General features: G+C 41.9%; 2 protein-coding genes across 2 annotated transcripts; one reads left to right on the forward strand and one right to left on the reverse strand.

The window, feature by feature from the left end:
• Positions 1-1,680: 1,680 nt before the first annotated feature.
• Positions 1,681-4,583, forward strand: LOC131471599 (coiled-coil domain-containing protein 39-like). The gene has a single exon (XM_058648228.1). The coding sequence runs from the start codon at positions 1,704-1,706 to the stop codon at positions 4,314-4,316; it is 2,613 nt and encodes an 870-aa protein (XP_058504211.1). The 5' UTR covers positions 1,681-1,703; the 3' UTR covers positions 4,317-4,583.
• A 15,335-nt stretch (positions 4,584-19,918) lies between these two features.
• preb (prolactin regulatory element binding) lies at positions 19,919-23,962 on the reverse strand. Its single transcript, XM_058647818.1, has 9 exons — positions 23,791-23,962; positions 23,449-23,647; positions 23,081-23,334; positions 22,311-22,391; positions 22,069-22,196; positions 21,797-21,970; positions 21,059-21,131; positions 20,804-20,966; positions 19,919-20,679 (listed from the first exon to the last, which is right to left on the reverse strand). The coding sequence occupies exons 1-9, from the start codon at positions 23,923-23,925 to the stop codon at positions 20,585-20,587; spliced, it is 1,302 nt and encodes a 433-aa protein (XP_058503801.1). The 5' UTR covers positions 23,926-23,962; the 3' UTR covers positions 19,919-20,584.
• Positions 23,963-25,216: the final 1,254 nt, after the last annotated feature.

Genomic DNA, 25,216 nt, shown 5'->3' on the forward strand with positions numbered 1-25,216 from the left:
TCACTGGCCACGGTCAACTTTTCTTTCTAAGTATCACCGCGGAATCGTCGTCTTTTTCAGCAGTAGCTCATGTGTTTCCCTCTCTGGGCTCTGAAGTGCATCCCCCTGTTGGTCAAACGACGATGCTGTGTGTCAGGGGGAAGGAATGCTAATCTGGACAAGTTGCAGACTGCAAAGACTCAGGTTTTTTTTTTTTTTTTTTGGCTGCCAATTTCCACTGCACAGTACTTTCCACGTGGAGCTGCTCCAGAGTAGCCAGGGTACAGAAGGAATTCCCGGCCGAGGGAGCGGAGGTGTTGACAGATTGCAGATTGCTCGTATGACCACACCCCCTAAGAGAGGATGACAGGCTGGAGGGATAACCACAGGATCCTGGATTAATTCTTCTGGATAGATGACGATGACTGATAGGTAAGAGAATACAAACCTTGATGTCAGTAGTGGATCAGTGGACATGCTTTTTTGGGCCAAGAAGAGGCAAACGCTGTACCTTGAATGTGTCTTACCATTGTGCATTGATCTCATTTTTAATTATGCCCGCTGATTGGAGGCCGGTATACAGGTCGCTGGGGCAACGGAATTTTATTTCCTTCCATCTGCTCTTCCGTAGTTTTCTGTGGGGATTTTTTTGCAATTTCAGATTAAGTATATTTTATCTTCAAATGAAGATCATTTTGCCTAGATTTTGCCCAGATTTTGCCCAGGCCCAGGATCAAAACCCTCAATCTTTCTAATTTCCTTCAATGCCATTCAAAGTTTGCTTCTTGATTGGTTCTTATTGGCAAAGACTCCACTCCTTTGCGGAGCTTTCTCAAAACACTGAGAAGAGCCATGGTGACCAGTCGTGGTCTAAACCTCACATTTTGATTAATGATTTGTGGGGGTTTTGTCCCAAAGATGGGGGACAACTTTCATGTGCAGAGCCACATCACTGCTCGCCACTGGAGTCAGTCATCCATTCGTAGTCTAGCAATTAGTCTTGTTTTGAAAAACAAAATATAATAAATTTACGCTCACCTGCCGCATAATTAGGTACACCTGTTCATCTGCATGTGGAAGCAAATATCTAATCAGCCACCATGTTACGACCAAGCACCGGAACAAGGAAAAATAGGGGATTTAAATGACTTTGAACGTGGCAAGGTCATTGGTCTGGTCTGGTCTGGTCTGAGTATTTTAGAACCTGCTGATCTACTGTGATTTTCAGGCACCACCATCTCTTACATTTACAGAGAATTGTTGCTCTCTGGGCAAAAACGTTTCGTTGATGCCAGAGGTCAGAGGAGAATGGCCAGAAAGGCAACAGTAACTGTATAATCTGTTACAACCAAGTAGGGCTGGACAATACAAAAAAAAACATGTCAATATTGATATTTTTATTATTTGCTTCCTTTGAAGAAATCAGTTAATTGCAACTTCGAAGCTGACGTTCTCATTCTACCATGACTCAGACTCAACCATACCTTTCATTCTTGCCCTTCTTGACCCACTAAATTCTAAGTTCTGGTTTTCAGAAAGTTACCATGACAACCTGAAGATCAAGAATTCAGTGAATCAGAGCCATCAAAGGCATGACATCATCCAAGTGTCTAGTATATTGTAGCATAAAGGGCATAAAACAAAACTAAATGAGAGAGAACCGGACGTTGTTTTATAGTAAAGAGTTATTTGTCTGTTGAGCCTTTGTCAAGCTGTGCAACAACATGTCGAGCATTCTTGACTCAGTTTTAGCAAATATAGGCTGGGATGAGAGCTTTGCTATACCCGAGCCCAATGCTGAAAACAAGGCTTTGCTTGACGAGATTCGTATGAAAGAGGCAAAATTTGCGCAATTGAAAAACAAACTAGAGAGCAACAAGGATCAAAAGCAGTTCATCGGTGAATTCCTCCAAAATGGCAAGCAAGAGCTGGACAACATTGAGGCTCTGTGTAAGTTTAAGGAAAGAGAAAGTGAGTTTCTTCAACACCTCACATCCCTCGCAGAGAACGAGACAGGGCGCATGACACAGGACAGTGCTAAGATGGAGAAAGAGCTTCAGTTTTTTGCAGACAGGAGAAACGTGTTAGAGAATAGCATCTCCAAGACCAAACAGAAGCTACAGGAGTTCAAGGAGCAGATGAATTGGGATCAGCAGGCCATGGATGCCTTTTTGAAGGAGTCGGCACTCAATGATGAGGAAACAATGGCCATTATCAAGTATTCCCAGCAAGATGAGCAAAAGATCAAGGCACTCTCGCTGGCTATAGAAAAGAAGAACCTGGAAGCCAATGAAAAGCGCAAAGCACATGACAAGGAGTATGCCGAGACTTTAAGTGCACAGCTTGCTTTGGATAAGGCTGCAGTGATTTTGTGGCAGGCCCACCAGGAGACTCAGCACCTTCTTAAACGGTGGGAAAACACAGTCATGCAGATGCAGAGACGTGATGCAGAAATGCAGCAGTGTGCACGGCAAATTGAACAGGCCAAACAGAAGATCAGGAACTTGAACACTGCTATTTTAGTAAGGAAGCACTTCCTGGAAACTCAGAGGAAGACCAACAAGGACACTGAGAAGAAGATAGCCCTTGCCCAACAGCTGGTTCTAAAAGTGCGTCAGGAATTGGAAAGTGTGGAGGATAACTGCAGCGCGGTGCAGCATGAGCTGGATTGTTGGAAGGGCACACTCAACAAAGCAAAGAACAATGTGAAGACTGCGATGTCCAACATATCCAAAATGCAAGAAAACATCCAGGATAACAACAATAAAATCAATGAGGCCAAGGCTCACAATTCTGCGCTTGAAGAAAAGCTTCAAGCTGTTACTCAGTCTTCACTGAGCGAGGAGGAGAAGGCTGACCAGATGGAACAGTTTCTTAGAGATGAGGAGCAGGAGATCAAGGAACTGAATGACAAGCTGCGTTCTTACATTGAACAGCTCTCCATTTGCAAAGAGTTTTTGCAGTCCCTAAAGGACAATGAGAAGGATTGTATCGCCAATGTTTCAAAGAGCAGATACATTATTTCCTGTCTGAAGAGCGAACTCAGAAAACTGCAGCACGACCAGCTAAGACACCAGATGACCGTTAATGAGCTGGAGTCGAGCATCGTCTACCTGAGGAAGAAACTTGCTCGGCTGCATGGTGACGTTCGCTTGGAAGAAAAACAAGAAATCGCCATCAAGATTGATGAGTTGAACAAAATGGTTGAGGAGAAGAAGAAGACGGCGCATATGCTAAGCATCGCACTCAAGCAGTCTGAAGATGATATTCACTTTTTAAGGAAAGAACTGGAAATTGCAAAACCTCAAAAGGTGCATCTCTCAGAGAAGGTAGAAGAGCTCATGCTAATTGATAATAAAAGTGACATGGAGGTAAAGAAACTCCAAATCAAGAAGCAGGAAAGCATGGTGGAGCATAACATCATAAAGTTAAAGGTTAAGCGCATTAGAAATCAGCTGTACAACAAGGCTGATGCTGTGCTGTCCTTGGAGAAGAGGAAGCTGGAGCTGCAGAGAGACATAAAGGAGCGGGAGGAGGAGCTCAGGATCTACAGAGAGATGCAAATCCAAAGGCTCAAGATCATTGAGCAGGAGAGACAGAGACTCAGGGCTGAACTAAATGAGAAACTGTCCAAGATTGATGTGACAAAGAAACGTTGTGAGATCTTGTCATTTTCAATAGATGCTCCAGAGGGGGAGGAGGATAAGTGGCATGCTTACCATCTTGTAAAGGTCACGCAAGTAAAACAGGAGCTCAGGCAAAAGGGAGACCATCTCGATGCTACGGTGTGCAAGTTAGAGCTGGAAAATAAAGCTCTGGGGAACACCATCACGTTGTTCAGCGACAGCAACTCAGTATTTCGCAAATCTCTCAACAAAGTAAAAGAATCGTTTCCTGAATACCAGGAGAAAATGAATTTAGCGGAGCAGCTCAGGGGAAGTGAAGAAACACTCAAGTCCAAGAAAAGAGAGATCCAAAGACTTCAACAAGACATAAAGAATATGAATAATGTGTTGGAGAGTCTGCTCCAGGAAGAGCTGCTGGAGAAAGAGAAGATAAAGGAGAGAGAATTAGTTATCGTGAAACTGAACAAAGAACTCTTTTCTCTCCAAGAGAAAACTGACAGAGCGAAACGACAGTGCATCAGGCTGATGAAACAGATCCGCGCGGCAAACAACACCAACACTGAGACCTTTGAAGAAAAGGACATCAAACTGAGGGAGTTAAAAGAACTCAACAAGAGCAGCAATAAGATGTTGAATGACGCCTTGGAGGACAAGCCGGATCTAAGATCAGTGGTGGAGACGTACTTCCAGGAGGGATCCGTTCCAGATTAGGGCTTTTACTCTTGATTCCCAAACACTAAAGACTGTGGTCCTGGAGATTTTTCAGGGGTAGCACATAACTGAAGAATGACCTAATATTTGTGTAGCTTGACATAATGGACATACTTCTGTGTGTTGACCCGCCTATTCTTAATTTTAATGTTTTTAAATTTGTGATTTTTCAGACTCACCACATGTTATATACATTTTTGAAAATGTCTGAATAATCCTGTATTTTGAGACCCAATATGACCTCAATAAAACCTTTATTTTATGCTGCTTAGGTCTGGAATGATGTCCACGCTAACTTTTTCTATACTTGTGAGAAGCCCCCAGGTGTACTGTGAGGATCTGATCTATACAGTCTGCCAGATTCTGTGATATCTTGCTCGATCTCGGGTGGATTTAAAGTGCGCACTGAACTCTTAAACTTGAAACCTGCACTGGTACCGTTTGGTAACCATTTTTCGGGAGCGTTGCCAGCAAACATGGCACTATGAGCCAACGTCATGTGACATCCGGAGCTCCATACACCTACATGTGAACGCACAAAACTGATTGTTGGGATGAAATGGGATTGAGCCGTTTGCCATGATTACATTATGGTACGATACACTTTGGAGTGGGAGAACGGTACCTACCTGAGAACGGTACCTACCTTTACTTGGTAGGCGAGGTGTGATACACTGGTGCAACATTAACGAACAATCTCATTCGATGCAACACAACAGACAACAACACATTGGAGGACATCCAGCAGCTCTTTTTTTTCCCACCGCTCAGTTTGTGACTGTTTGTCTCAACAAAAATGGTTGGGGCCGGTTATTTTGGTACCATTCCTAATGGAAATACAAAAAAATATGTACCAAATCTAAACTGTTCCACTCGATGGTAACATGACTTTACGACACCTCTTTTCTATGCTGCTACAGGCGTAGATTGTCAAGGTACACACAGAAGACTGAGCATCGCTCTCCTTCACCCCTCCTCACCTTTGGCACCAAATTCTACTTAATGTTTGGAGCCTTGAAAGTATTTTTACCTAAACATGTACTTTCACATGTCTTTGACAAGGCAGTTAGTGAGAACAAGCATGTGGTATTGTTTGTGTTTTGGTATCATGACAACCTCTTTTTGATATTTCACTCAGCCGTTGACCAGAACGAGCAGAATAATCAATTCATGGCCACTCAGAACGCCGAATGCACTTTATGTGCATTACTGTGGCTGTGGGAATGTTCTCACTTCTTGTCTTCGATGTAACTCTCACCTTTCTGTCATGTCTGGCTAAAAGCTGCAGTGACAGGCTCTTGAGGAATCACTATAATCAGATGGCAGCTGAAAGCAGCCAGTCAGCAGTGAGAATAATCAGACCGCTGGACCACCCTGATGTTCAAAGAGAGAGCTCTTCTTGTTTTTCAGGGTTCTGTTGCTTTCCAAAAAGCATCAAATGCACAACTTTAATATGAAGACATGAAAACATTCAAGCTGCTTAAGCCCAGGGGCGACACACAAACCCCATCAGGAGTCTCTGCACTGGCTCAGCTCCAGACGAACGCCCCTCTTCTAAAATTACACCCACTCGACCCCCTTCCTCTTGCCATCACCATGGCAACCTGCCAACTAGAAATCATGAAAGCTGTTTTAGCTTATCTCATCAAAACCAATGTAATTGTTTGCCTTTTCCTGTTGCCAGAAGACTTTGTGGCCATTAACACAACGTTAACAAGGCCACAATTCCCAAAATGCAACACTGACATTTTTTGGAATGAGAGTAGGGATCTAGGATCTTTTCTGCTATATGATGATATTTGCTTATGTTTATTTTATATATATGTATTTTTTTTCTTTCATTTTCACATCACACACATGCAGATACAGCTTTTGACAGACAATACATGATAACACATGTTCTTAAGTGTGTTTGGTTGGGTTCCAGTTAGTGTATTAAGCACATGTCTTCACTGATACTGGGCATTTCTGAGGACAGTATGGAATCATAAAAAAAGATATGTGTATAAAAGTCAGCATGTAAACAGTAAGCTGCTCATATTCTCAACAATGTACAAAGAGGAAACCTAATTCAGCGATTCAGCAATTATCCAGTCGTCATGCATTCAAGGGCAATGTCTCAGATGCTTTAGTAATTCAGTTAATTTCTCCATTTTGTTTGGGGTTAGACACGAATGTCAAGAACAACAGTTCGCCACTCCTCACATGCGCTGACTTTTGACTGGGAAAAACGACTTTTGTGGACTCTCAGAATTTGGTGCATATCTCGAACCAGCTACGCATTTAAAATTGTTTATGTAAAGTACAAAACTCGAAGTTCTTGCAAGTCGAGCTGTGTTTGGTTTGAGCTGCTCGAGTTTCTTGCTGACTTTTACAATAACGCTGTAGAATCCTAAAGCCACAGCGCTCAAGAACGCCATACACGATATGGACAGAAGTATACGGACACCTGACCATTACACCAACAGGAAGTGTAATGACATAATCAAATACATATACAATACTTTAATATGGAGTTGTTCCCCCTTTTGCAGCTTTAACAGCTTCCACTCTTCTTGGAAGACTTTCCTCGAGATTCTGAAGTGTTTATAGCCCTTGGTTTGTGCACTGAGGCACAATCATGTTGGAATAGAAAAGGACATTCCTCAAACTGTTGCCACAGAGTTGGAAGCATAGCATTGTCCATATCTTGGTATGCTGAAGTGTTATGGCCTGAAGACCTGAATTCAATACTTAACAGGTGTGGCCAAAAATAAATAAAACCAAGAAGACAATGACATGAAATAAGAGGGAAATAAAAGGGGGAAAAAATGAATAAAAGAAGTAAAAGCTGTGAAATCAAAAAGTATAAAAGTAATTGGTTTGATGAAGATGAAATGTCCCTGTGATGTTTGTGATGTTGTGAAAGCAGCAGTTTGCTGCACCGATTGCCGATAGTTTTTCCTGTGATTGGAAAAGCAGCTCCTGGCGTCCAGCAGAGGAAGGAGGCCTGTTGACTCAGAGCCCTGCGGGGGCTGCCATGTTTTCCTACACTGTTTTGGGGGCTTGGCTGCTGAAGTACTCAGGGTGACAGAAACTCACTTCGTTTCTTGAACCTTGTGGCCCTTTATTTGAGCTGGCTTGGATCACGGTTGCCAGAGAAAACCTCTCTAAAGCAGAGAGCGGAGCCGCAACGCAGGATAAACACTAACCCCTCCAATCACAATATGCCCCTCCCCAGCCCTGCTTATTTTGAAGAGGGATCACATTCAAATTTTGTCCTATTAACATTTCAAAGTATGATCAAATCACTAAGTACCACAAGCATTTTTTCCCCCCTCCTCCGTTTTTTCCAAGTCACAAATGGATGCTGTTTGAATGTAAAAGCGTGGAACCTGATCACTGGAGGAAATCTAATTTCGTGTAGCTTATTGTTCCCAATCTCCCCTCTCGTCTATTACAGTGATTCAATTTAGACTTTTTCGAGGGCCTTTGACATCACAGAGATACTGTAAGTCGTCAGAAGTTTATACAACAGCGCTGAGTGGACTCCATCTTAAAGAGTGGCGCTCGTCCAACATATATATTATTCTAACTTTCTTACTGCCATGAGACACTGGCTCCTCTGTCCGTAGATTGCCCAGCCCCATGCTTCGCTGTTGATCCACATCATCTGCAAGAAACTGACTCCTTATGACCAGCTGCTGTAAACAGTGGCCGCGTGTCACCAGTCTGACATGAGCCTGTGTGGGGAAAGAAATCTACAAACAACATTTATTTTCTACTTCTACTCATCATGATATTGGGTTGATTTTAGAGGCAAGGGAAAATACTTGATTAGAGGTCTGTAATGCTATAGTGGCCCCTAAAGGCCACAATGTTCTTTACACGCTGAAAGGAAACAACAGCAGACTGATGCTGGAGCTCGTTTTTCTGTTTTTCTGAGTCATTACAGATCAGAGTTGATCGTGTCTCGTATTTGACTTTCACTGGGTTCCCACGAGTCCTTGAAATCCTTGAGGGTTTGTGAATTTGGGGGAAAAAATCAAGTTGAATTGTCATGGGTCATGGAAAGAGCTTGCATTATGTCCAAGAAAGAAGTTGATATTTAGGTAATATTATAATATTGTGGACACTGTCCACTGTCTCTCTCCGCCGTTGACGTGAGATTCCGTGACTTTGACCGACATCCCAAGGACAATCACTTGTCCAGATGCAGAGCGTGCTGCAAATCAATAAAAGTGGACGTCATGGGTGAAGCGGCTCTTACAATTTGTGGGGAACTCTGCTTTCAAATGCAGAATTAGTGAGACTGAAGTGGTGTATATGCTGCAGGTTTTATAGTCATTTTGAGGGGCAGACTCTCTTTTGTGACATTTCTTTAAACAATGTCATACCTGTAAAGAATATCAGAGAATATCGTATATGGGAAGTTCTGTTTCCACGTGGACGAGGACTCAAACACCTCACTGTCGTGACTCAGCTGTGACGCCAGCGTCTCCTGATCATCCACACCTGGTTTCAGTCTGTTCACTCACTTGCACCTGGCTGCACTGCAGATACCCCCGGTTTCCTGAGATACAGTACATTGCCAGATTGTCAGCTTACCTCAGTGGTAACTGGACGACGCAAGAATTAAACACTGCCATACTGAGAAACACAGAGAGTCATGTGGAGTTCAGTGGCTAACTGAGAGACTGCAGAAATGACATACTGTGCATTTTAGACAGACTTTAGAAAATAATAGTGAAGGTTAAAGCTGTAGTGCGTACATTTTTGTGATTTCTATTGTTCTGCCTCTCTTCGGTCTTTGAGACAATGAAACGTTGTTTGTAATCTGCCTCTTTCATCTGTCAGGCAAAACTATCAGACCTGACTGAATTGGTGACTTCTGTAATACTGTGTTCACCCCCGGACAAGATTTTTTTCGCTTCGCTTTGTTCATTTTGTACAATTTTACTCTCTCTGTCGTGGAAACCTCTGCAGAGAAGAACTCGCCGTCGCCGGACACAACTTCGCGAGTTTCACCGTTTACCTCCGGCGCTCTGATGGCTGAGAACCACCTCCAGCAATCCTTTAGCGTGACCACACAAAATGGCGGTGCCAAAAATTATACATTTCCCCCTCCTTTATGAACCGTCTGGCCGAACTTTGGGCTAGGCCCCTTTAAAAAAAATTAAACTGGAGCCACAAACGCAAATGTGTGCATTGGACTTGTATGTAAAGTTGTCGTGCGACAAATTCGCATTGTGTCCGGTGTAAAAGCGGCATAAAAACAGTCAGTCTGACCCACAGCAGCTACGTACACTGAGCTGTCTCCTTCACACCAGTGCGCAGATATGGTCGGACTTTTGATCTCCACACTTTCCTCTTGTTGCTTAGAATAATAACGCTGGTTTAATTAGTCATGTTGTGGTCACATGGCACTCCTAAATCTCTGACTTGTTCACGTGCAAAGCTGCATTCTTATTTTTCATGTTATAACCTGCACTTACAGACTATATTGTCTAGTGTGTGTAGTGTCAGCATTTGACTTTTGTTGGAATGGGAAATTCCAGTATGTTATTATGTGTCAGACTGATCGTTAATTATTTGTTTGCGTTTTGCTTCCACATGCACAAAGGCCTGCAGTGTGTGTGTGGGTGTGTTGTTCAGAAAACAATTGTTCTGATTTCATTTATAGTCTCACAGTTAAAATTTTTATGTAACACATTATGTGAAGGGTGCTGTCCCTTCACTCTCGTGCGTCTGAGGATCTGAAAACCACTGTAAACAATGTCATATGTTAAAAGACAGTTGGAAATAAATAAAATAATAAAGTGGTGGTTGAGTGCTTGTGTTTTGAAGTTTGAAAATAAGTGCACAATTGGCTTTTTCTGAAGCTGATGCTGATTTATAGCAAGCTGATATCAGTTGTCATCTTTGATGTATCGCAGCACCTTCTGATCCCGAACTTGCTGCTGTCTTCTTGGTTTTTAACAATGGTTGGCAATCACTACGTGCACTGTTGTCACCTTCTGCTCTGGAGAGTAGACCGGAGAGAGCAGCCTAAAACCTATCCATCAATTCTCTTTGCTTCATAAACTCAAAGAAGATTTTATCATCTACAAAAATGTTTCCTCAGTTTGCTGAAAAGTAAAATATCAAGGTTTTTTTTCTGAGAGACCACCCTGAGAAAAACTCTCCTTCCCCCTTTTCCTCCTTTGAATAATAATCATGTAGTTATAATATTAAACTTTATCTATACGGCACCTTTCAAAACAGGACCTTACAGGACTCAAACAAAGAATAAAAGGCAAACAAAAGTTACTTAAAGTAATGTGGAATTTGACAACACAATAAAAGGAAGTTTTCTAAGGTATTTCTAAGGCCATATATTCTGTTTTGACTTTTCTTTTGTCTTTACCATTGGTTTTTAGTTCAGGTTCAGGTTCTGGTTACCTGTTTTATTTTGTGCTTTCTCCTATCTCCCCTGCTGATTGTCTGCCCCGCCCTAATGTGCTTCACCTGTGTCCTATTTGTTCTCACCTGTGTCTGATTATCCCTGTGTATTTAGTCTCAGTGATTCCCAGCGTCTCTGTCATTTCACTTCACATTTCGGTCTGCTCTGTTGTGCTGCTTTTCATGTGTTTAGTGTGTTCATACTGTACAATGTATTTGGTTTGTGTTTTGCTTTTTGCTAATTTAAGACTCTGTTTGTTCACTTTTACAACTGGGTTTGGGTCCTTTTTATTTTACACCTCATTACACATGGCTCCTGTGGTGGGTCGTTCCAGGGAGTGGATGACTGACCTTCTAAACACAGTAAATGTTTGTAAACTGAGGTCTGAATGTGACTGAGGACCTCAGGTTATGACCAGATATACAGTATATATAATATATATAGACCCCCTATTTCTTTCTGCAGAGGGTTGAGTATGTGTTTCTCACTTACTGTCATGTAGACACGCTCAGTTTCCTTGTGTTCTGGTGAAGACAACAATTCCCATGATTCCACATCAAATCATCACGCTAGATCTTCTGTTATGGTTTTGATTGAGAGACCCCTAGCAGCTGAAATTACATACTGTGCATTTAAGACAGATTTGAGAAAATAGTGGTGAAGGTTAAAGCTGCAGTGTGCAACTTTTGTTGTTATTCTGCCTCTGTTTGGTCTTCGTGAACAGAAATGATGTAACACTTCCATCTGATATAGGCCCAGGTATGCTACATCCTTCATCTGAAAACAGACAATACTATCAAACCTGACTGAGGGAGCATGAGTGTATACAGCAGCAGCGCAGGGGTGGGCGGGAGCGAGAAGCATCGAAACTGCTGGTTTCTTGACCAGTAGAAACCTTTTTTGTGGGCATTTTTTTGTGTTTTCAATCATACTCAAAACTGTTTTCTCACTTTAGCACAATATTGCTGTTGCCTTCTTATGTCTTTAAATAAAATGAGTTACTTCCTGAACATCCCTAAACATAGAGAAACACAGACAGAGAGTTGTGTCGACCTGATCGGCCTAATCTAGGTTGAGTGAAGTCATTTGACAATGGTTTGAATGTAATATTACGTTTATAAAAGTTACACACTGCAGCTTTAGAGTTTCTGAAGGTCTACACACGAAAGCTGGCGCAGTGTCTGCATTTCACTGTCAGCGGTTTGACATGAAGTAGTAAAACCACATCTCCGTCATCAGGGAGAGCCTGTGTGTCTGTGGGAGACACCTGAAATAACCACTGCTGTAGTCACACATCCCTCTCTAAATGTTGATGAATGAAGACTAGGCCTCAGACATGTTGGCTCGTGGTACATGTGGTATGCGATGATCCTGCTACTCTGTGTGTCACACCATCATTTTTCCCACTGTCTGGCCTCAGTGGGGCCTAGTGACTGCACTGTGGTGAGGGAGAGTTCATGTCACCCACAGTGAGAGGGAGTCAGCTCCAGACAGACAGTGGAACATGGCTGTTCCAATCATCCTGTCATTTTCTTTGTCTCATCCATTACCCCAGTTGTCAGAAACCAAAAGCTTGTTTGCTTTTCCATGTTTGTCTTAAGAGCTGCTGATTTAACCCCAAAATTGGAGGCAGGGCGTGTGTGCATCGTAAGATCTCCATCAATTGTATAATTCAGTCCTTGTTTTTACTATAGACACCGAGCTCGCCGCAGTGACACAACAGGGCACAGTTTGCAGTCTGGTTTGCCAAAATAGAAATCAAATTGAAGGCGTTCGGTTTCGACAAACACCACTGAACTTTATTGAAGTGGCCCCTTCAACTACCACAGATTAAAACGAGGACAAAAACAAGGGAGGACGGGACACCAAGACCAGATGCAGAGACCCAGAGCAGCACCAGAGGACCAGGAAGATACAGTTCAGACAAACCATGTGCACGACTACAGAAAATCTTTGTCTCTGTCGCTATGAAGTGTGTCTATGTGTGTGTGAGAGAAGGTCCACCTGGCATTAAAATGTGTTTTCTGTCATCAGATTCCTATCAGAGAGCGCCTGACCACTCAAGGACAGCTATCCGATCTGCCAAACCACTTCAGGAAGTGGTTGGAGTGGTTCTCTGCTCACGGACATACATGGGTAGTTCCGAGCACAGCTAACGTGAAAGCGACAAACAAACCTTCTCTGCTTTCGACGGTTTTCCGCTTGTCAAAGACGACTATTTTTCCCCTGCTTCGAAAAGCAAAGAGGAATTTGGAGGAAAATCCAAAATACTGTTCTACTGTATATACCAGGGTATGTAATCGGAGAAAATGAAACAAACAACAAAAAAAATTATAAATGAAATTATAATAATTAAAATCACCTTATCTCTTGCTCCATCGTAATCTAATTTCACTATACCAGTGTCTAAAGTGAGGAAGAGGAGGAGGATGCAAATGATCTTACTGTGAGTAAAGTCTGTAGCTGACTTTGCTGAGTCTATTTACACCACTGTATTTAAACGTTGGTGACCAGGTGAAGTAATCAGATTACAGTAGTGACACATTATTGCCCAAAGCTGATCATATTCACTTCTACAGTGAGAAGCGGTCCTGATGTTTTTGTCTCACCATTCATTTCAAAGAACATAGAGACTTTCGGTGTCTTCATATCATCATTGTCTTGGCGGCTGCCTGTTGTGTTCAGCCTGCACATTTTCCACACTGTACTCATTATATCAAACTGCCGTTGTCGATGTAATCCTAACGGAGAGGGACTATGACCACATAATCCACCTACGCTGCACTTGGAGCAGCACTTCAAATAAAGTGTGGCCAGTCTTTTTTATGCTCCTTGTTAGTGTGGCGATGGTATTTGGCGCACTCGCATGTGCAGTCGTCATCCATTTTTAGCAGTGTGACATCTTTCCCACTTGCTCTAACCATGAGCCGACTGACGTCAGCGTGCGGAGGCCCCACAAAGGCTTGTGGTGTGTGAATGTGTGGGATGAGAGACGACAGGGTTTCTCTCTGGAACTCCCGTATTACTCAGCGCTTGGCTGCCTGTGGCTCCACCACTGCTCAGTTCATGTGGAGGATAAAAGCAGCGGGGCGCACAAATCTCCCAGATAGACAAATCTTCATCGTCACTGCTCAAAGAACAATAAAATCTTTCACATTGGATGGCAAAAAAAGATCCAATAAAAATCAATAATTGCAGGCGATATGTGTACAATATGAACCACAGTGGCTTTTACCATTGAAAACAACCACTGGAGTTCAAAACAATGAATGAGCATGAGTGTACTAGATCAATAGAAGCTGGGGTCTATTTCACCAGGCAGGGTTTCTCAATCCTGGTCCTGGGGACCCAGTGTCCTGCATGATTTAGATGTTTCCCTGCTCCAGCTCAACTGATTCAAATAAATGTGTTGCGTTATCGGGCTTCTGCAGTGCTTGTAGATGGGCTGACCCTTTGAAGGTGTGTTGGAGCAGGGAAACATCTAAAATATGCTCTGCAGTGGGTCACCAGGACCAGGATTGAGAAACCCTTGTGTAGAGTATGGAAAGATGTCCCTGAGACAGTGCAGCACAGCACAGAAGGGTTAAGATGCTGGCTGGGAAAGGTGTACATGGTACCGTGTGTGGACTGGAGGTCCCACGAGCAAGATGGAAGATGCCTGCAAAGGTGATTGAGAACAACTGGGCTAAGATACTTTCAGATCCAGACAGACAAACCGGTATTGGCTAATCAACCAGATCACATCGTGATTTGTCGATAAGCAGTCAAAGTAGGGCAGTGGTGATGGATGTGGCGATCCCAAGCGACAGCAACATCAAGAAGAAGGAACTCGAGAAGCTTGAGAAATATGAAGGGCTGAGAGAGGAGCTCCAGAAGATGTGGGGAGTAAAGGCAGTTGTGGAACACTAGGAGCTGTGACCCCCATATGGAGGTCCATCTGTCTGTATCTGGGGCCTCTCTGTCCAACTGACGAACCAGGATATTAAGACTGCTCAACATCTGTTCTAAGGTGGTGGGCCAACCTTTGGAGACCTGCTTCCTCAACAGCTGCTCTAAACACACACTGAAGCTGGTCAGATCTCCACAGAGCCCTCTCATGTCCTGACTGAAGAGTACCAGCTCTTGCCTTCAGGAAGGTGCTTCAGGGTCCCCAGCTTTGACATTCCATCTCACTTCTTAACCTGAGGAAGTCATTTAATGTCCTGAATTGTCCTGTGTCTGATTTTGTCTGTCAGAATGGTGGTGCAAGACAATTTTCTGTGCAAACAGAAAAAGTATTATCTCATGTTAATAAACGTCATAAAAACCCTAACCCTAACCCTTTTTTTAAGATATGAATATATATATATATATATATATATATATATATATATATATATATAAATTAAATAGCAAACAACACAGACTGCACAATGCACACAGCTATAATTAATTTGGTTTGCTTCTTCAGTCTTTGGTGAAGGGAGGAGAACAAAGATTACATTCATTCGTTTTTTAATTACCTATTGCTTATCCTTTTATGGGTCACAGGAAGAGCCGGAGTTAATCCCGGCTTACATCAGGCGAATGGCGGGGTCATTGTCAATTCATGAGTCTCCAGTTACTCTTACCCCATTCTGCATGTGTGGACTGTGAGAGGAAGCAGGAGTACCCAGAGAAAACACACACACACACACACACACACACACACAGGGAGAACATAACAGAAATGCCCAGGATTCAAACTGGTGACTGATGTTAACAGATAAACTGATAAAGATGGAATACTAAAATGATACATGTGATGTGAAAAGGTTAAAGAAATAATAATAAAATGACAAGAAATTGGGTTTTAAAAAGAAAACTTAAATTGAGGAAATGAGTCATAGAAAGCATTTAAAGTTGTGGTAGGCATCTTTTTTGTTGTTTCTCGTGTTTCCACGGTTCATTAGAATTAGTTTAGAATTACCAAATAGATGTTTATATGTATGTGGAATTTGCTTTGTGATTTGATGCAGAACAAACTTTACCAAGAAATTATAAGGTTAAAAAGGTTATTAACCTTATTATATATAATACATTTCATTAAAGGACAATGTACTGAGCAAAATGCTAAACAATAATAATAATAATAATAATTTCTGTTTCTGGTTTGCATGGTGAGTCTGCTTGAATGGATGATTATGGGAAACTGGGCCGACTTCTCACTTGATTTAAAACATCTGTAAAAAAAAAAAATGTCCTGAGGAGTTAATGTCCTCAATATTAAGTTTCAGTTTTTTTGTTCAATGGTAAATGATTTGAGACTCAAGATGATGACGTCGCTGCTGTTGCTTCCGTTTGGAGGATAATAGACAAGAAAGTACAGCAAATATGAGCGGACATGAGTGTGTGATTGACGTCTTGTACAGTACAGCCGGTGCCGGGTTGCAGGTGAACTTCTAATTTCAAAAACTGACATGGTGCAGGTCCGCCGGTAGACTTTTGTTCACTTAAACCATCTTTGGTCCTGGTATAGCGATCCATGAAGTGTGAATACACATACAGTTAACTGCTTGTTTAATCACATGATAGTGATGATAGTGAATTTGGACATGTAGACATAAGTAAATAAGTAAATGTTTATATAACACTTTTCACAGACAAAGTGCTTTTACAGTGGCAGGATAACTAGATAATACAAAAGCACACATAAAATGTGGAAGTATACCAAAGTCCCAATAAAAAAATTATTGCAGGAGATAAAAGAAAGTGTATGTAGGCACACAAACGTTAACCCAATGCTTGTTTAAACAAGTCGCTCTTCAACTGCCTTTTAAAACTGTCCACAGAGACAACAAACCTGAGATGGATGGGTACGGCCACATTCCACATTTTTGGTCACCACGGGTTTTTAGACGGGTACATGGGACTGAGAGGAGGTTCTGGCTGTCGGACCTAAGAGAGCGTGCGGGTGTGTAGGGGTGAATTAAGTCTGCCAAATAAGCGGGGGCCTGGCCAGGCAATGTTTTATAGGTGATTATTATCATTATTATTATTATTATTATTATTATTATTATTATTATTATTATTAAGTGGCTTTGCGGACATTTTTGAAGGGGTTAACATGCATTAAACCTCTGGAAACTCTGCATGGAGGTCAGGCGTGGCGAAAATGCGATATTGGCATAGTGTCCTGACCTGTGCATTGCCCCAGTGCTCTATAGCGCCCCCTGAGGTAAAAGCAAGCCAAAACTAAGTAGCACCGAATTTCATGAAACTTGGTGGGAACAGGTTATAGCTCAAAAAAGTGGACCGGGACCATGGTCTCAACTCAACAGGAAGTCGTCCATTTAAATGTTTTTAATGTGCACACATCTGAGCACTTTTATCGTACCAATGTAAAAAAAAAAAAACGTGTCAATTTGTACTCGTTTTTCTATTGCTATTCTGTGCAGTATACCCTCTGACCTTGACCTGAAAGCATAGCATGTCAAACCTCGATGTAGATGGTCTTCAGCAGCAGAAGACCCCACCTAATAAATGTACCTAATAAAGTGACCGGCTTGTGTACAACAACAACAACAACTTACACAACGCAAACCACGAGCCCTGATAAAGACCGTGTCAATCCTCCCTGAAGGCATCAGTTGGAACAGAAACGTTCTGGGTGAATGTTGGACATTCCTTGGACCATGACAGACGTTGAGAACACAGTGATACGTCAACAATCTGATAAAGGCTCACTGTGTTAGCCACGGCAGCACACGCTCAATGTCGCCATTGTCTGTTTCTTGAAAACCACAGATACACGTGAGCACATGTTTCGGAACCAAAATGACGTTACTTATTTACACGCTACAGACGTGCATATCAATGCGATATTGTTTTTCATTCCGCTTGTGGTGCTTTTGGCAGTAACGAGGAAATGAGGTTGATGATAATCATTCCCTGGTTATGGCTGTGGTTAGGTTTAGATACAAAAAGCACCTGGTTAAGTCGAGTGAGAGATCATGTTTTTTTCCCCCCCACTCATGGCAACAACATCCTCTCTACAAAAACCATGTTGCAATTTCTCCATAAAAACACTCTGTTTTGTCCTCATAAACAATCCGCAACTGATCTTCCGATGTTTGATCTTGAAACGTGGTCTCCAGCTTCGTGGACGTCGTGCTATGCTACACAACACCTCCTGGTGAGAGGTTTGCCTCAAGCACTTCAGTTTGAAGATGTTGACGTGACACATTTGAAATCTTTTCCCAGAACACAACGTTCTAGCTCTTTGTTTCTGTACTGAATGCACCAAATGTAATGCTTTCCCATGGTTTGCAGAAGACAAACATGTCAAGGTTTCTCCAGAGGACTTTCAGATTTAGTAAAGCTTTTTTTTGGGGGGGGGGAATAGAAACTATTTACCATAATCCAACATGACAGCATGATCACAAATAGATGTATTAGATGAGGAAACAGCTTTACCTGTCAGCGTCAGGTTGAACAACAATCAAATGTGTTTTTTAGTATTATGGACGGGAGATTGTGAGAAGTTGAGTCTCACTGGCAGCCTGTGTCTGTTTCATATTATCCTTAACGCTCACTTAACTGAAAATGGCTTTAAAAGGCAGTCAGTATTTTATATGTTTCTGACCCCAGGACACATTTTTCATCTGAGAAAAAGCTGTTTTTTCTTTGCTCGCTAATTTGAAATGCTTGATCTTCAGCAGAGGTCTGTGTTTATAGTGGAAACATGCGTCCTTTTGGACTACTATCTCACACCTTTGGAAAGTCTTCAAAGTGCTGACAGGAGCACGGTGTTGTGTTGTGTTTTCACATTTAAGGTGACTAGGGGCAAAGACAGGCACATATTGAACATGGAAAACTAACCTCCATGCACATGTATTGTGTGCTGAGGCCTTTGCACTTCATGCTTTTCCCTCATGACTGCACCCCCATCTCCACCTCCAATATTTGCACATGACACGACCATTGTGAGTCTCAACACAGACAATGATGAGAAAACACACACACTTGAAGGGACACAAGCAGCTCTGGACATTCCAGGAGCTGCAGGCTTAAACTTTAGAGGACACTTTTCTGTAACAGGCCCCAAACTGTGGAACAGTCTGTGAGACTTATTATTATTATTAGTAGTAGTAGTAGTAGTATTAGTATTTTATATTTTTCCATTGCTGTGTTTTTACTCATTTTATTTGGTGGACTTTCCTTATTGTATTTTATTTCTTCCTTTAACTTCATTTAAGCATCATAAAGCACTTTAGGGCAACAGGGGATGTTCTTATACATTTGACCTTGACATCTGGGCAGGTGGTTTGAGATCGAAAACCTTCTCCATAACACCTCATAAACCAAACATGGTCAAAAAGGCCCAACAACGGAGACTCTTCTTCCTTGAGGAAACTGAGGAAAGCCCGCACAGAAACTGACGCTCACCTTCTGCAGAAGCAACATCAACAAGAGCATTTTGACCTACTCTATCACAAGATGTTGTTGGAAAATTTCTGATTCTGGATGCATTCATACCACTGTACTGGGTGAGGCCAAAATCTTAGCTGGAAAAAACTGCAGAGTAGGATAACTGAAGTGTAACAGTTGATTTAAGATTCCATTCAAGATGCTCTGTCTAGTACCCCTGGAAAAAAGTGTACAATTGTTGCATTTATACCAAATGTTTCTATCTTTTTAAATGCCATTTCTTGAATTGAGACATTCCTTATGCTGCCACAAAGTTAATTTCAGTCATGTGTTATGACAATTTAAATAGTTTACCCTCACAATTTCATTGTGTCCTCACTTCATTCAGAAGCTTTTCCAGAGGAAGCACAGCATCTGAACCAAAGGTAGGTTAAATCAACAAACTGGGACTTCATCACAACTTCACTAACAAACACATGGCGCCACCTGTTGGAGAACAAGAGCACCAGCGATTCATCAGGCTACAATCCTGCATGAACAGTTTTAATTTGTATTTACTAAGTAGGCACGCAACTAAAAATGTTTCACCTCATGCTACATGTTTTCAGGAAAATATTGTCTTGTTGGTTCTTTATAGAAATCATTATAATAATAATAATAATAATAATAATAATGACCAGACAAATTTCACATTTAGTCTCATGAGCCAACACTATGGGAACAAATAAAAAATATATCCACTTATATGATGAATGTGTAACTGAATGGTGTAAGGATACCTCACATCAAGAAGTTGTGTTTCTTACTGATATTTTATTTCTTACATTTGTCCATGTCAATTAGAACAATATAGGGATAATTTTTAAAATCCATTCACATTTTTTAACATCTGTTGGGCAACGTCTAGCAATGTTCTCATAAAAGAAGGGAATGTGCAGCTTTTGATTTCCTTTTTTCGTAAATGAACAGCCTGTTTCTTTTCCAACGTCTGTTCTGTTTGGTGAGGATGTCGCAACTGTATAGACACAAATACTTAGCAGATAAGAGCAACTCGGGACACATTATGTGCCAATCATTTATATAATTTTACATTTTTCTTTAAATATGACAATAAAAATATTCCCACCCTTTAAACATTCATGAACCAGAGTCCTTCAAATCTCAAACAGGTTTTTCATACATGATTAAGACTAATTGATAGAAAACAAAGTAAAAATCCACAGTCTGTCCAGGCATGATTCCACTGGCTTCATAAATCTGAGAGGAACAACCCTGAGTAAGAGCCATGGGTGGACAATGTCAGGGTGCAGTAACAGCTAATCAGAGTCCGCGCTGCAGCAGGAGGGACTCAGCTGGGAGCAGCAGGAGAGCACTGGGACATTTGGATGTAGGACTGAGGACCACTGATGTCAACAGTGGCAAAAGAAGTCATGTGAAGATGTGTTCGTGCTTTGCTGGTTTAAATAAATCCAGGAAACATGTACTGTAGGAGCAGGATGACTCCCACCACCATGAGGCCACAGAAGAACAGCACCAGCCAGATCGGGAAGGATCCTGGAAAAGAACAAAGGATGAGCTGACAGGCTCTGAGTGTATGCATGTGAGATGCCCCTTTGTGTGATCCCTGAAAAATGATGGATGATGATGATGATGATGATGATGATGATGCAGGACTTACTTCGGTTGGCTACAGAATGTACTTGACAGCGGCTGTCCACACCCACACTCAGCAGGGCCGTTTCATTATTCCCTTTGATAGATTTGCCTTTTATCAGCAAGTCGGGAAGGAAGGCCAGGTCTGTCACAACAATACCATGAGACTCCTGGACATAGTACAGCTTCTGCACACATTCAGAGACAGAGCAAGTTTCCATCATAAAGCAGTACTGTTTACGCAGATTTAAGCCCCTGTTAGTTAAGGACATGCCCTTACCTGAAGGGAGAACGCAATGTAGATAGCTACTGATCCTGTCACAGTTCCAAGTCCAAGAAATGTTCCAGAGTCACTATTAAAAGATATTAATATTACTATATAAATATACCATTGCTGCCCAACGGTCCAACTGCAATGTGTTTGGTCAAGTGCATTGTCAGTTCAATAAAAGCATTAAACTTATGGCAACATTTCCACAAAGGCAAATAGATTTTTCAACTCTTAACAATCAAACAAAGCAAAAAACTGTGTTTATAAATGAATGCAGAAGCCAATGCAGAAGTGTCTGAAACCTGTACTCGCTATGTGTACGCATGTCTATGAGAAAAATATTTTCCTATGATGTCAGTTGCAGTTGTGACACACTGAAGAAGCTGGGCATGAGTCAGCGCTGGAGCCGAGTAGCTGCCAGAAAGCTCACATCTATTTACCTCTTGTGTACACGAGCCTTATAAATGTGATTGACAGCTGCATCAATGCATTGTTACTGGTGTCGTTCAGATCAATACCTGGTAAATGAACAACTGAGAAGCACTCGGGTTAACTATTATGTAATAAAATAAACCACAAAGCTAGAGCATGTGGTAAGTTGTGTGACTTGTGGATGCAAGAATAACTTCTGTAGTTTGCTGTAAACACAAATAAAGGCTGTGACCGTCAGATTAGGCTTTAGCTTACTTTATGTGTGTCTGGCTCTGACAAAAAAACATACAGAACACATGCCGGCCAGTGAGTTACCTGACAGCCAGAGTGGAGATGACCTCAGCGCCACAGGGAGCCGTCAGCATGGGCAGGAAGCTCTTGCCTTCCCACTTGGTGAGGTAACAAGGAGGAGGTCTTCTTTCTCTTTTATGGGGGATCTGCACTGTGTAGAGTCTCAGGGCATCTTTCTGGTCTTCTACTATTCCAAACCTTTAACACATGAAATACTACATAAGTCACTGTTGCATTATCAACATGATTCTGATGATGGGACCTGCTTGTGCAAAGTGTTTCACATAAGAAGAGACCTGCAAGCCAGGTATCGGTAAGTCTTCTCAGCCATCTCAGGCAAGGTTTCATGCCATTTCAGGCCCATTGCCAACTGGTTGCCAGTCCACACACTGCAGGAAAAGTCCCGGCCAACAGTCACCAGGTGCTGCATGAGAACCAAACACAGCATATTAATCATTACTCATGAATCAACACACTGTACAGGTTATTATTCAGAGCTTGCTTTAAATATCCACTCCACGAGGTGTCAGTGTTTCACCTTGTTCCCTGGACTCATATCCAAGTCTTCAATCTCTCCTTCATGTGCCTTGAAATCAAACTTCTTCTTTAGGGATGGAAACTGTAGAGTCAAGACAACAACGCATATAAATTAAAGTACATACGATTGGTTATATCAGAGTAAACATCTTTTCTATAACGATATAAAAGGACGTCCGTCTTCATTTTCACGCTGTATTTTAGTGGACTTTTTAAAAAGGTAGTGTCACGGCTTATCTCTAGTAAAACAATAAAATACAATTCTAGTATAATGATATTTAATCAATTGTGCAGAGGGCAGACACTATGAAAGTAAATGGTTTAATTTCCTTCTCTAAATGTTTGCTGGTGGTAAAAAAAAAAAAACATTAATGTTCATTCAATTGAATCATAAAATGATCCAACAATAAAATCTAAGGCCCCACGAGAACTGATTAGCTACAACTGCTCATACCTGGTATTAAAAATGTGTCCTGGATGCATCTCCTGTACTGTACAGGAGGTGAAAATCCACACAGAAAGAACCAGGATGATCAAACCAGTCACTTTATCATGGTGAAGTACTTGTATATACTATGTATACTATGCATTCATTATCAGAAATGGGTGTCATTTTTAGATTTCGCCACTTATTTCAGCACCACAAAGAGCTTTTGTGGGTTTGGTGGGTAGGAAACGTAACTGCATAACAAATGAATCCAGCCCCGAGCACGTCCCTGGTGTGTACAGACACACTTGAGTGTTGCTTAAGTACAAGTAGTCAGTGTTTACCTCCCAGACTCGGATGTGTCCGTCTGTTCCTCCAGTCAGCAAAAGGCTCAGGTCAGGACTGAAGCGAACTACTTTCTGTAGTGGATCCTGAGGGTTCAGGTCCGACTGCACTTCAGCCAAAACCTTCACAGAGATGTGAGCGGTCTCATTCTTCATATCGGACGCATCCCCAGAGGCTGCAGCTCCATCCTGTCCAGCTTTGTCTCCTTTCCCAGCTCGTCGCCTGGCACTACTCTGCTGCACATTGTTCCCTGCTGCACAAACAACAAACTCTTACTCAATGGAAAAGAAACAAACTGGTTTATAAACTACAGCATGTACAGTACATGAATACTGTTGAAGGGACATTTCCTTTATAAAGCATTTACCATTTTTAGCAGCAGCTTTGCCTCCGTCTTTCTGTGTACGGTGTTTAAAGCTCATCAGGCAGCAGGCCCCGTCTTGTCCCACAGCGATTACACCATCAGCTACAGCCATGTTCATGTTGGCACGCATGTCAGTGTCATGAGAGTGAAGGAGGCTGGCACTGTACTGGCGTTCTCCAACCAGCTGAAGATCCAGGAATTGCTGAAACGCAAAATCACAAATCCACTGAGATTTATACACCGCTCACAAAGTTTGAAATCCAGGTTTCTATTCAAAGAAGAAAGGTGACTGACTGAAGCTGTAAAACATCAGCTGGATGATTGATGTTGATGCTCACAACTCACCACAGCATTCTTTATGCCCGTCTTGGAGGCACCTCCTCCTCCTGTTGTGATCACCAGCCCTGTTTTAGGGTCAACTTTGATGGAGTATAAGGGAAACGGAGCTCTGTACAGATCTGGAACCCTCCTTTTCCCCATGGTTGCAGAGCAGGTTACTCACACCTCTTCATAAAGCTGCTGTGCACCTGTGGAAAACAGAGTGGGTTAGCTTTTGTCCACCTGATGGGTGTGCGATGGGTACCGAGTAACTAAGTAACACACAATTGGGGCTGCAAAGACTATTCAATTAATCGATTATTAATTATTAATCTGCAACTATTGAGTGTTTTTTAACAATCAAAACAAGTTTTCTGATTTTTCAGCTTCTTAAATGTGAATATGGTTCCTTTGCTCCATATAACAAAGAAATCATTCAAAAAGAATAATTTTGGTTTGCGGTCAAAACAAGACATTTCAGATCATCATCAAATACTATAACCAGGGCAATATTTTGTTATTTTTTCACCCAATATAGTGGTTGTAGGCTTAAATACAACACAAAACCACTGTCAAGTATAGAATATTGCGATATTACAGTGTATCTGTATTTTTTAGAGTGTAGTGTCAGGTGGTACAGTAATGCACCATTATGTTTTAACTACATTAAACGTAAGGATATTAGCCATTTGGCAGAAGAGCTAATCAAATCGCCAGAACTGTCGGTTAAATATTGTCTCCAAATCACTAAGGCCTGGAAGATAAATTATAGATTCTGTGTGTGTGTGTTCAAATGAAATGTGACAGAAACAGTATGTGAGAGGATTGTTGTTGTTGTTTTTCCCCCCAATATGTCTGTGCTTGTGCTTTGAGCAGCTGCTCTTCTTCTCACTGTGTCCTCACAAACCGCAGACAGCACTAAAACAAAGCTGTTCCAGCGTGAGCAGCACAGTGTCCTCCCTCTGTTTCCACCACCAGCAGAAATAAATGACTCGGACAAATAATACACACGTCTGCTTACACCTGCTGCACTTAGCTTCATAGCCTGCTAGCTTGCTAGCACTGACCGGTGAGCGTTTGCCCTGAAAGTGTCCTTACCTGAGCAGCTGCTCCTCCGTCACTGATGCTTTGCTGTCTGAGCGGATAAACAAATACGGACTCGGACGACTCCGCAGACGCCTGTCAACGACACAAACTTCTCACGAAGGGGGCCAAGCTAAATGCTAACAGCTACACACTGACGACAGCCACTTCCCTACGTACACGTCAGCAGCGTAGGAGTGGCGACGTAGAACCTTGCGTTGTGACGTCACCGAGAGCACGTCCAGTGTTGTGGCTCTTGTCACTACATACACATAGCGTGTAACCATTAATTATACACTTGAATATAAAATGTTTTGTATATATGTTTTTTTATTTTTATCTATTGATGTGTTTACATTGTTTGTGGCTC

This window comes from Solea solea, chromosome 13 (assembly GCF_958295425.1).
Source record: "Solea solea chromosome 13, fSolSol10.1, whole genome shotgun sequence".
Lineage (NCBI taxonomy): Eukaryota > Metazoa > Chordata > Actinopteri > Pleuronectiformes > Soleidae > Solea > Solea solea.

What these genes read in the sequence shown, in the direction of transcription:
- preb (XM_058647818.1), bottom strand. Translation starts at nt 23,925, where the DNA reads ATGGGGAAAAGGAGGGTTCCAGATCTGTACAGAGCTCCGTTTCCCTTA. An exon ending in CGGGCATAAAGAATGCTGTG is followed by an intron (nt 23,648 to 23,790) that starts GTGAGTTGTGAG and finishes TTTGCGTTTCAG; the next exon opens with CAATTCCTGGATCTTCAGCT. An exon ending in TACCGATACCTGGCTTGCAG is followed by an intron (nt 21,971 to 22,068) that starts GTCTCTTCTTAT and finishes CATGTGTTAAAG; the next exon opens with GTTTGGAATAGTAGAAGACC.
- LOC131471599 (XM_058648228.1), top strand. Translation starts at nt 1,704, where the DNA reads ATGTCGAGCATTCTTGACTCAGTTTTAGCAAATATAGGCTGGGATGAG.